The 12,726-nt window shown below is 54.7% G+C and overlaps 1 protein-coding gene across 1 annotated transcript in view; it reads right to left on the bottom strand.

Annotated features, from left to right (window-relative positions):
- Window positions 1–488: 488 nt before the first annotated feature.
- LOC103772228 (protocadherin-9-like) overlaps window positions 489–12,726 on the bottom strand; it is a gene marked incomplete at its 5' end in the record, with an annotated part of 28,665 nt that continues 16,427 nt past the window's right edge. Inside the window, one exon of the mRNA XM_008939553.1 lies at window positions 489–874. Within this exon, the coding sequence (XP_008937801.1) occupies window positions 489–874 (386 nt within the window). The remainder of the gene's footprint in view (window positions 875–12,726) is intronic.

Genomic DNA, 12,726 nt, shown 5'->3' with positions numbered 1-12,726 from the left:
TCAAGGACAATAAAAAGTTTCGATCAGGCAGGACTTGAATGTCATTCCTAAGATTCATATTTACAGGAGTCTACAGCAAAGAGACAGGCAGCTCGCTCCCCATGCGCGGGGACACCCTCGTCCTAAGCCCCAGGAACTCCACCAGCTCTGCGTGGACCTTTGGTACGTAAGCCCTTCTCCCCAGCCGTGCCCTTGGCACCAGGAGCCTGCCCAGCCCTCCCTGGTGATGCAGCAGTTCGCAGACATGCACCCACAAGTGCTCGGAAATTGGGTTTCAGGTGCTCGCATCCTTCCCACCCACCCCTGGCCCCAGGAAACAACAGGTTAAAAAGGTGCTCCTCTCCTCCCTGCCTTGCCCTTCCCTGCTGTCTGCAGAGCCCACCACTGCCTGGAGAACTGGCCGGAGCGATAAAGCATTGAAGTTTGAAAGTGGTCCTCTGGACACTGGCCTCAGAAGCGTGGCTGCTCCTTGCCCCTCGCACCCAGCCTCACAGGTATATCTCTCTCTTGGTGGTCTGGGACGAGGGGGTGGTGGCTGGTTGGAAGTCCGAGGTCTGGGTGAGAGGAATTTCCTCCATGGGAGAGTCCTTGCAGGTCTCATGGCTACTATTGGAGAAGGCACTGTACGTGGGGAGCAGGCGGAGGTTGGCCATTTTGGTGCTGCGCTCTTCTGAGAGTCTGGGGCTGCCATTCCCGACTTGCTCTTGATTCCCTCTGTCTTGGTAAGGCACAAAAGTGGAGAGTTTGAGGGCGTTCTTGGGCCTGCGGCTGGGGGAGGACTGGCCGGGCATCCAGCAGGTGTCGGAGTGGCCGAACTCTGTGCACTCCCGGGTACAGGTCCCAGTCATGGCTACATCGGGCAGCGGCCGGAGATCTGCAGAGAAGCAAGAGAGAACTTAATCACACACAGCCAGGGGCCACCTGCTCAGGACGTGGGGATGGAGCGCAGGGGTCAGAGGCAGAGCCTGGACATCTCTGTCCCACCCACACCCTCCTGTACTGGGAGGGGACAGCCAGACCCATGGCCATCCAGGGAGCTGGACCCATCACCGCTCAGGGAGCTGGACCCATCACCACCCAGGGAGTGAAGGCAGAGCTGGGGTTGGGAACCCGAGGCTTCTGGCAGCCAGTGTGTCTTCTGGGAGCTCACAGCCCCAGGTCCCCCTGGACAGTGGGTGGGTGCAGAGAACCAGGAGGCAGAGCATGGGGCAGAGCTCACTAAGCCCACCGTCTTTGAGAATGAGCGTTGCACAGGAGGGGCTCCACAGCCTGGATCTGCACAGCAGGAGACAGGCTGACACCAGACTTATCACCTGCTTCAGGCTCCAGGAGCACCCCTGGTCCAGCACCTTTGGGCACCACTGTAAACTTGACCATGCAGAGACAGGGAACTGCCCTAAACAGTCAGTTTCTTCACTGCCCTGAGGTACATCCATATTTCCTGAGCACCATCCATGGACAACCCTGCCCTGCTTGCCATCAGGCATGCCAGGCCACCTGTAAGCCTCCCCAGGCATCCATCAGCAGGAGCCCCGAGCCCAGCCAGAAGTCCTCAGACATGGACTGGTCTGCAGTGGAGCCTGAAACCCCCAAGTGCAGCAAAGCCCACATGGGCAAACCCATGTCTAATCCCAGAGAAGCTGGATGTTTCTGGTACTCATGAGTCCCTGCCCCAAGCTTCCCTGAACACCAGACACTACAAGGCCTTCTTGAGCCTTGGCCATGTGACCATTACACCTGGAGTATCTGTCACAAGACTTCAGAGTCTGAAACTTGACATTTCTATGCAGAAATGAGAATCCCTCCAAAAATCTATCCCAGGCACAAACTTTTCCTTGCCATCTACTCCAGTTTGGGGCACACCATATTCCCCTGCCTCTGCCTGGGACACATCAGTGCCCACCAGCACAAGCACCTGCTGGCAGATCAAGCCTGGTGCTGATGCTGGGATGAAAGCAGGGTCTGCTCATGACTTTTGAGGCTCCTCTGACTTGCAGATGTTCCTTCTGGTTCACAAAAGTCTTCTCCATCTTTCCACCCAGGAGCTCGCTCTAGTGAGTGGCTGGCAAACAGCCCTGCAGACTGATGGAGGGAGATACTAAGGAGCTCTGGAGACTGCAGACACATGAGGCTTTCACCAGCTCAGGGCATGCCCCTTCCCAACAGACACACACTGTACACATACAACTCATCCAAAAAAATGTCAGACCTGCTGACACTCCCCTGGCCCTGGGAAGAAGAAAAACAGAGCCATTCACAACATGCTGGGGGCTCTGCCCTCATCAGCGTGTCCCTTCTGCCACCAGCTCGGGGCTTTTAGACACAGACATCCCTGAGTCACCCTGGCACACCTTTCAGACACAGGCCACCTTGGGATGCCAGGAGGTCTCTGCAGGAGGAAGTTCCATACAACGCCAGGAATGTTTGTCAGGGGTCATAAGACAAAGCTAAAGGGTTGAGCATGGAAGAAGGGGCAAAGTTAGCAGCAGACCAGTGCGTGAGCATTATCTTGTCCTAAAAATAACCCGCTGTGACTGCATGCCAAATCCTCTAGCTCCTCCGGGGGCTGAGGCACCCCAGTTTTTCGCCCTGGCTCCTTCGGAGGCTGTGGCACCCACACTGCTCCCCATGCTGGGAGTCACCTCCTGCATCCCGTCCCCTGGCCCCCACGTAAGCTGTGATATCCTGGCAGAAGCCATAAGGACATACCTCAGTGCAGACCCCCTTCACAGCCTGCTCCGCTCAGGGGACTCTAATGAGGAGCAGAAAAAGGACGAGAGGGTCACTTCATTGCACGGCCCCCAGCCTCCACACCCTCCCCCCAAGGATCCTCCTGGACCCTTAGGCCTCTGCCAGCCCTCCCCGTCTCATCGCACCAAGCCCCACAGCACCCCTCGGGTACCCACTGCCTTCAGCACTGCCTTGGTCTCTCCCAGGTCCTGCTCCAGCCTCCTTGAGGCTGCCTGGACACCAACACTAATCTCTCCCTGATCTCTCCAGCCTTCTCTCAGCCTCCCTGGAGCCCACTGGCCCACTTGCAGGACTCACGCAGGGACTTGAGCCAAAGCTTGAAGCCACCTGCTTTGTGGCACCCCAACCTCTGCGTGTAGAGGGGACTGGGGCTGGGTGCCCACGCGATGGGCACAGCCAGACACATGGACACATGGACGCAGCCCTGCTGGGTGAACACTGACATGCTCCTGCACCATGAACAATCACACACCACAGAACCCGTGCACAGGGGACAGCCATGCTCACGCTGCAGGGTGCAAAGCAGGAGCTCAAGCATCACAGGGGACAAGATGCCCTCACAGGCCAGCATGGGAACATAGCTTATACCAGCTGTCCTCTTCTCTGAGTGCGTGGAAAGTCACCTCATCTCTTTCTCCTAGCTACAGATAGAAAACAAGTCATGAAACCAGTGGCAAGACAGCTCAGTTTTCATCTCTACTCCACGCAAGTCCAAGCAGTCTAGAGCCCGTGTCCTAGATGATCCACCATCTCTTTCTCTCAGGACAACAGGATGTTCCAGTGGCCGCCAGCTTGGTCAGTTTGAGGTTGTTTTACATTGTCTTTCACTTCAGCTCAAGAGGGAGCATTGGTCTCTCTCTCTCTCATCTACTTTCCCACCAGACCTGGGGGACACAGCCCATCACCATTTCCACTTCCAGAAATGCCTTGGTGCTGCATGACTCCACGGTGGGGAGTAGATGAGTGCCACCACTTCTCGCCATGGCAGAAGGCGCTTTGCTGAGTCTATGGAGGGCACTGGCAGGACCAAAATAAAAGCTCCAACGACCCAAGCTGTGGTGATTTCCCAGTGCCAACAGCAGCTTAGAAATCACAGAATCAAGCAGGAACTCTGTGTTCAGGGTCTTTTATTCTGGTTTTCCCATTGTCTGTTGCTGGCACTCAAAGCTTTTTCCAGCGTTGTCCCTTCGCTTGCAGTGAGATGCTGGCATGGGAGCTCTGCTGCTAAAGGAGAGTATTATGTGCCATGAGCACAACCCGCTCTGCTTTTAGAGCCCAGGAACGGGGCAGGGTGTGATTCCTGAATAGCTGTGATTTAGAGCAAACACGGTCCTATGGCCTAATTCTCAGCACATGCCGGTGGTTCAGAGGCTTCAATGTGCCACCGCAGAGAAGCAGAAAACTTTCTTTGAGGGTAAAGGCTGGTGGAAGTGTTGTCCACAAAGTGCCAATTCTGCATACCCTGAAGTGTGATGAGGGGGCAGAACCCAAGCCTCACCTCAGGCTCAAGGTGCCTACTTCACCTTGTGTAGTGTACGTGGGATTTTGGATCCCTCCTCCACGCCAGGAATGCAGCTTTTTGATGCTGAACCCCTGAAATCTGGCAAAGTTGCCAGGTGATGAAGAGGATAGTCATGCTCTTTCCACCACCTCATTCCTCCCTGGCAACCCCACGAGAACCAAAAGCAATCTCTGTGCAGCCCCCATGTTCTCCTGAGCATTGCCCTCTCACTGCACTCTTTTAGAGGGCTGGTCCATCCTGTTCCCAGCTTTTCCACAACAGAAGGGTGTAATTCACAGCCAGGAGGGCTTTGGGATTGCTTGGGCATTCAGAGTCCTCCCAGTCTCTCAACTTTCTACAGCTTTCACATTTCTCCGACATCCTTTTGCCAGCTGCCTCGGGGCTGCTCTGCCTCCGTACATTGTGTAGGAATGAATCAGGGCAGTAAAAGTCGCCTCCCTTTGAACTTTCAGATGAAACGGGGGCACGGCTGGGACTTTAACACCGAGCCACATTCAGAGATGCACTCTGGGACCTCATTCTGGATGGAGGAGGGGAAGCTTTCTCCAGTCATGGCTCTGTTCTGACGCTGGCGTGGCTGTTCTCCTCTCCTGACATCCAGGGCACCTCTGCTCTTTGTGAAGGAGACTGTGCCAGGCTGTCTCCTCTGGGAAGAGGCACATATTGGTGCCATTGCTAATTATCTCTCTCCCTTTGTCTCTCCCCATGCAGGGCAGGAGCACATCCTGTTGCAGCCACTTGCGAGAGCTCCTCTAGCAGCATTATTGCTCTTGGTGGGGGATTTCAACAGTGCACTTGAGTGCTGTAGACAGGAGACAAAAGCAGGCAGCCTCCTTCGGCAGGCGCTTCCATCACCTGCAGAAGACGTGCAGAGGTTCACTCGCCCACTACAAGCCAGGTAGCTTCAAGCAGAGGCTGCGAGCCAGCTTCAACCACTTTTTCTTTTTTCTCTTTTTTTTTTTTTTTTAATTTTCTTTTTATTTTTTCCCACCATCTGCAGCCTCCGCAGTCTGGTTTGCTTCTCCTTGTCTTCCATTTGTGTCAGGCGTCAGCACCGCCCGCGTGGCGTGCAGCCTGATGGGGATGCAGCCGGCACAGGGCAGGAGGGCAGGTTTGGTGTGTTAAGGGGTGTAGTGGGGCAGCTCTGTCAGGGAGGACAGTGAGGTGGGGGGATAGGACACGGCAAAGCACAGCAAAGAACACAGGGAAGCCCGGAAGCAGGGAGGGAAGCGCATCATGCTAGGAGGGTTCGGAGAGGTTCAGTGGGACAGAGGAATGGAAGATGTGACAGTGTGGGGAGAGCAGCTGAGTGGCAAAGCAGGATGCTTTCCTGAAGCATTAAATTGGAAAGACTCATCTGCCCTACCTACTGACACAGAGATCATCGGCCACTAATTTCAACCAGCTACCCCTGTTCCAAGCCTAGATCCACGGTCCCTCTCCTAGCCTCTGTCAGGAGGTAGAAGGAGGGCTGAAGGGCAAGGCTGGCTGCCTTGCACCCAGGGAAGGATGCAATGCTTCCAGTATTGGCACCTTTACCACCTCTATTGCCCTTCTGTGGCCACCTGGAAACACCCCTTCTCCCACACCAAGCCCTCAGGGTTCTGTTAGACCACTCCTGGGACATCCCTTACGGTGGTGACCACCCATGACATCACCTCCCAGCAGCACCATCCTCCCTGCCTGCCCCTACAGCACCTATGCCATGGGCACAACCTCCTGGATGCTGCTTTTTCCAATATCTCCTTCCCTACAGCATACCTCCTCTGAGTAGGCACCATTCCACTACTCCACTAGAGCTTACTGGTGGTGACAGGTACCGTTGCCAACAACACTGTTCCCTACAGGCATCGTTCCCCACTGTGGCACCGCTGACAGGTACCATTCTCCAGTTCTCTCCAGGCACCAGTCCCCTACAGCGCTGGTACCTCCTGGTATGGCTCCCCCGTGGCACCGTTCCCCGCAGGAACTGTCCCTCACCACGTGGTTCTCCGGGGTCCCACTCCCACCATGCTTCTCCCTACAGGTGCTGTTCCCCTGTGGCGCCGTTCCCAGGAAGCCCCATTCCCCCATGGCGCTGCTGCCTACAGGTACCTGTCCCCTGCGGTGCCACATCCCACATGGTGCCACGTCCTGCAAGTGCCACGTACTCCAGGTGCCATGTTCTCCTCCAGGTGCCACATTCACCTCCAGGTACCATGTTCTGTGCTGTACCTTCAGGTATTGCCTCCTTCCCCCCCCGCTGCTGTCGTTCCTCCAGGCACTGCTGTTCTAATGGTGCCTTTTCCTCCAAGTACCATGTTTTACAGCACTGTTCCCTCCAGATACCACTCCCCTGCAGTGCTGCTTCCTCCAGGCACCGGCACTTCATAGCTCTGCTCCTTCACTACACCCTGACAACACAGCTCCTTGGATCCTGTGCCACTATATCCTGTTTTCTTATACCAACAGCCTCATTGCTGTTCTATTCTATTCTATTCTATTCTATTCTATTCTATTCTTGGATCAGCACTAGTGTAACCAGCAGGACTAGGGCATGGATCACCCCCCCGCACTGGGCACTGGGGAGGCTGCCCCTCAAATCCTGGGGTCAGTTTTAGGCCCCTCACTCCAAGAAGGACCTTGAGGGGCTGCAGCGTGGCGAGAGAAGGACAATGAAGCTGCTGGGGAAGGGTCTAGAGCCCAAGTGTAGTGAGGAGCAGCTGAGGGAGCTGGGGGTGCTGAGCCTGAAGCAAAGGAGGCTCAGGGGAGACCTTCTGGCTCTCCACAGCTCCCTGACAGGAGGATGGAGCCAGGCGGAGGTTGGGGTCTTCTCCCAAAGAACACGTGATACGACAAGAGGAACCAGCTTCAAGTTGCCCCAGGGGAGGTTGAGGTTGGCCCTGAGGAACAATTTCTTCCCCTTGAGGGTTGTGGAGGCCTGTCCCAGGCTGCCCAGTGTATTGGTGGAGTCCCCATCCCTGGAGGGTTTTCCAGGCTGTGGAGATGTGGTGCTGAGGGACATGGTTTAGTGGGGACCTGGCAGTGCTGGAGGAATAGTTGGATTGGATGATCTTTAATATATCCTCCAATCAAACCAATTCTATGATTTATTCTATTCAGTTTTATTCTATTCCTCATGTTTTTGCATTCTAGTACTGCTGGGATGAGTGCCTTGTGCTACCTCACCCCTGACTCACCTCACTCAGTGCCTTTCCCCCACAGCAGCATGCCCGACCCTGGAGAAGTCCCCCCATGCTGACAACAAGAGATGCTCACCAGCCCATCCCCACCTGGCCATCTCAGTGTTGCCTTCCTTTGCTGTTGCCTTCCTTTGCTGTTGCCTTCCTTTGCTGTACAGGAGCTCAGTGGCTCCTTCCCAATGTCTTCTCCTTGCAGGGACTCTCAGGAGAGGACAGCTGTGGTGTAGGTAGCTGTGGAGCTACAATCTCCTCTGCAAAGCCCAGACACAAGGTCCCCAGATGAGGTGGGCAGGGCCAATGCATTATCCCCAGCAGGCAAACTCACCTCAGTCCACCTCCTCTCTGGCCCTTAATGCTCACATCACGTGTGGACGTGCCCAGAGCCCTCTGCCTCCAAAGCAGCAGAAGCACAACACCAATTTCACTTTCCAGGCCTTGGGGAAGGCTGCTGGACTGCTGCCCGTTTCCACAGCGATGCTCCAGAGATCAATGAGTACAGAGACACTGGAAGCTGAAAGCAGAAGCGGAGAGCTCCCCGCAGTCCACGTCAGCCCCTATTTTTCTGAGTCTAACATCATCCCTCCAACACCCAGGCAGACGGTTTGCAGGACCATTCCTAGCACTACAACACCCAGACAGACGGCTTCGGGGACCAATTCTAGCACTACAACACCCGGACAGATGGCTTTCCAAACTTAACACCATCGCTACAGCACGCAGACAGATGGCTTCTGGTATCTGAGACCAACCCGACACTGCCCATAAAGGTGGTTACTGCAGTTCAACACCACACCTACAGCTCTCAGGGCAATAACGAGCAACACCCACTCTTACAATAAATACTGAGAAGGATCCTCAGCCTGATGCCAGCATGTGGATGGGTTTCTTCTGGGCACCAAAGTCAGGAGAAAGTGCACAGCCATCAACCCTACAGCACCGAGCAGCTCTTCCCTCACGCTAAACAATACTATCTAAAAGCCAGGATATCTGTGGACAGATGCACCCACCAGCCCCAGCCTTGCCAGCACAGGCAGTGCTCACCCACTTTGTCAGCAGCAAGGGCTTGAGCCCAGGCTCCCAGGGGACATGTTTTTCCCTCACTCACCATAGCTGGAGCCTGCAGGACTGGTTACACCTGCAAGGAGTTGCAGGGAGGCTGGGCAGCACTAGTGTCCCACAGCCATGGGACACCATCCACACCCTACTCCAGCAATAGGAGAGCCCAAACGGCTGTCTCTGGCCACGGGCCGTGCTCCTGAAGGGACCAGGCAGAGGTCACAGGGCTCAGCGACAGACTACAGCATCCAGAGGACTCCCAAAGGCACCATCTGCTCCCCAGGTTCATGACAACCCTGGTGATCCCCAGCGAAACTGATTGAATCCTCCCCATAACAGCTTTTGTGCTTGTGGTGCCACTCATACCATCTTCTACCCTGGCACAGTATGGCTTCAACCTTTGCTGGACTATAAAAAGCAGAATTATTACATTAAATTACTGAATAAGTATGTTAAGAACTACCTTAATAGGATTACGGGGTTCAAAGGTTAGGAAATGCCCAAATTAGGATTGTCCATGTGGTCTTAATTATGCTTTGTGAAGGGGTTATTTTCTGGTGGGAAATATTTTTCCTGGGGTGCCTTTGTGCCTCCAGAGGAGAAGACAGACCCACCTGGGCAATACAGGCTTTTTAGGAAGAAGAGGCTTTGCCAGTGAGGCTCTCTCCTACAGCTTGCAGAAATTGGAGAAGGTAAAGTGAAAGAGTCAAGAGGTCACAAAAAATTGCTTCTTTAAAGTGAGGGGCTGGAGGGTTGGGGGATTGTTTTACCACTGAGGAAAAAAAAAAAAAAAAAAAAGCAAAAAAAACCACAAAACCCAACCAACCAAACAAAAACCCCCAGCAATTTCCTTTCCTACCTCTTTTTGGAAGTATGTAGACAGATTTCATGGCTACTTTTCAAAATATTTGGTGAGTGGCATATGTCCACTAGGAAAAATCGTGTCCTTGCAGCTAAAGTTTGCCAAAACTTCAAGCAACTGAAAGCAAAATCAGGTAATGAACATTACTAGGTAACCCTCTTCAGCCATGATATCTAAAACAGAATAATAATTCTAGCTCTAAAATCAAATCCTAGCTCCATTAATATCCAAGCACTATCCTCTGACCAACCAAGAACTTCTCGTGACACCTACAGACAACAGACATTGCACAAATAACCCCCAGGAAGGTTGAGGAGTCACGCAGTAACCAAACCAGCCCATGCAATAACCCAACCATCTTCCCAGTCTCACTATTTTCCCCTGTGAGATCCAGCCCAGGTGAGTAACAACAACTCCTGTGGTATCTTCAGGAGTGCACAAAGGCCTTTGATAAGAAGTTGTGGGCAGCAGAGCAGCCGCCCTTCTTCCCGAATAGGAGGGGCAGGTCGGAGCTCAGGGTTCTTGTGGCTTTTGAGTCCTCTCTTGAAGGGCCAGTGATGTTCTGTAAATAGGTGGGGGAGCAGCACCTGCCATCCCCAGGGGCTATGAGCTCATGCATGCCTTGTATGTTTTTGCTACCCAAATACCTGCACGATTGCTCCTTCCACATTCCCACCTGGCCTTTGTTGCTTCCTCACGGGAGTAGGATTCTGCCTGGGGGGGTAGGAATCCTCCCAGACCTTCTCAGTGGGAGTCGCACTCTGGGTCTGCGGGGCTGATCTGCCCAGCCAGTGATTTCCCAGGGACACATGGGTGCATGGCCCAGAGCCTCCTGGCATGGCTTGGGTGTGGGTATGCTGCCAGCTGAGGGCAGCAGGGTGATGACCAGAAGGGGCCAGGCCACCAGGACCAGGAGAAGTGCCACCCATGCCATCAGGAGCTCTGGCTGTCCTTGTATCAGCACTAGTGGGGTGTTAAATGGGACTAATTGCTGGACTGGCCCCACAGCAGGACCCATCATCAACCACACAGACACCAGCGGGGGACACAGGAACAGGAACCCCCCCGGCAGCATCAGTGCCAAGGTGGCACAGGAGGAAGAGGAGGAGGAACATCCCCAGAGAAGACATTGCTTCAGGGGGCACGGAGCCAGCAGGGTAGAGGTGAGCCACACAGAGTCCATTCACTAATGGGGGGCAGGAGATTCACTCTTGCTACTACAAGGTCAGTAGCTACACTGTTGCTACTTGAGGTCCCTGGATAGGTTGTTGCTGATACCAAGTCACTAGATAAACTGTTGTCAATTAAGAGTAGTAGCTACACTGTTGCTACTCGAGGTCAGTGGCTACACTGTTGCTACTTGAGGTCGGTGGCTCGGTTGTAACTCCCCGACTCCCCAGGGCAGCGATTCTCCCTCTGCAGCTCCTGGCACCAGCCTGCGAGCACCGATCCTGGGCAGGAGCAGCAGGAACCTGCTGTCTGCTCTGGGGGACTGGACCTTGCACAACGGGTGAAGAATCCATTTCTGGGACAACATGGTCAACAGGACTAGGGCAAGGATTGTCCCCCTGCAGTTGATACTGGGAAGGCAGCACCTTGAAGTCTGGGTTCTCTTTTGGGCCACTCACTCCAAGAAGGACCTTGAGGGGCTGGAGCGTGGCCAGAGAAGGGCAACAAAGCTGGGGAAGGGTCTAGAGGCCAAGTGTGGTGAGGAGCAGCTGAGGGACCTGGGGGTGCTGAGCCTGGAGCAAAGGAGGCTCAGGGGAGACCTTCTGGCTCTCCACAGCTCCTTGACAGGAGGTTGGAGCCAGGTGGAGGTTGGACTCTTCTCCCAGGGAGCAAGAGACAGGACAAGAGGAAATGGCCTCAGGTTGCCCTGACCCGAGGAAAAATTTCTTGCCCTTGAGGGTCTTCCGGGCCTATCCCAGGCTGTCCCAGACAGTGGTGGAATCCTCCTCCCTGGAAAGGTTCCAAAGCCGTGGAGGTGTGGTGCTGAGGGACATGGGTTAGTGATGACCTGGCTGTGCTGGGGTAACCATTGAATTCAATGATCTGAAAGATCTTTTACAGCCTAAATGATTCCATAATTCTATTTGCCAGACTAGCTACAGTATGGCTACCTCTAAGGTTCCCTCTCCCAGCCCTCCAGAGCAATGCTGTGCCTGGGTGACCAGCAGGAGAGCTGAGGCTGTGGCCCTTGTGGCACCAAGTCCTGGGGAGCTCCCAGTCCATATTATTGTGAGTTACTAACACAATGGTCCACTTGCCCCATCTCCCTCCTCCCCTTTCAGAGCATCACTGATTCACACCACGGCAGCTGGAGGGGACTGGGACCATGGCTCCCCCCCCCTGCCACTGTTCCAGAGCCTGAGGCCACTTCTCTGCTTTCACTGAGAGCCTTGGGGCAGCCACCCACATGCCACAGGCCACCCCAAAGCTGCCAGGCATCAGATGTGTCCAAGCAGCAAATGCTTCTTACACAGGGAACATGAGCGGCTAATCCTTGAACTTTACCTTGTGCCCAAGCCTATGGAAGGCAGAGGTCTAATCCTGTCTGACCCAGCCTCTTCGCTTAGGCATAGGGCTCAGGGGGGGAACACATGGAGAGGGCCCCTCCAGGCGAATTCCAGCCCCCCACCCTATCCCTGGGGCTGGCATCCCTGGGGCAACACCCCCCTGCCTGCCGCAGCCCACTGCTCCAGCCAGCCCCCCTCCAAGGGTTAATCTTCCTCTCTCGAGCTTCTCAAAGCTAATTAGAAAGAGCCTGGGCAAGTGTGGTGGCTGACACCGCTGCACTTATCTCCCCACTTCCGGGGCTCTGCCCTTATCATTTAATTAAAGCTGCAGTCGTGCTTCCCTTCCTGGCAGCAGCTAATCAGGAAGGGCACTGGAGCTTGAGGCAGCTTCTGCCAGTTCGCCAGGGAAGAAGCGGGAGAAGGGCTGAGAACATGCCCCAGGAAGGACAATGAAAGGGAGAAGAAGATAAAGGAAGAGTCAGTCCCTTTGTGCTGGCAGCCTGGGGACCAGGAGGGCAATGAGGGATGGAGCCTTAGCCCCAGTGCTACCCTGCCAGCCATGGTGCTGTGCAGGTCTGGATGGACCTCTGCCTGGGATTGAGCCCAGGAAGCTGCCTCTACCACAGCACTATGGGCTAGTTCCATCTCCCAACAGGAACAGGACCCTAGACCCCCAAAAAGCAGCTAAGATCCCTCCTGACACCGGAGCCCATGCATGCCACATGCCCCAGCCACAGAGCAAGCCATGCTCAGTCCTCCCATAGGCAAGGAACAACTTGTGCTATGCAGTGCCCTGCACCTCAGAGAAAACTGGGGACCCTCAGAGTACTGGGGAAG

Source organism: Merops nubicus, unplaced genomic scaffold (assembly GCF_000691845.1).
Source record: "Merops nubicus isolate BGI_N331 unplaced genomic scaffold, ASM69184v1 scaffold6554, whole genome shotgun sequence".
Taxonomy (NCBI): domain Eukaryota; kingdom Metazoa; phylum Chordata; class Aves; order Coraciiformes; family Meropidae; genus Merops; species Merops nubicus.
The sequence above is the reverse complement of the archived record's forward strand: the minus strand, read 5'-3'. Positions and strand labels throughout refer to the sequence as shown.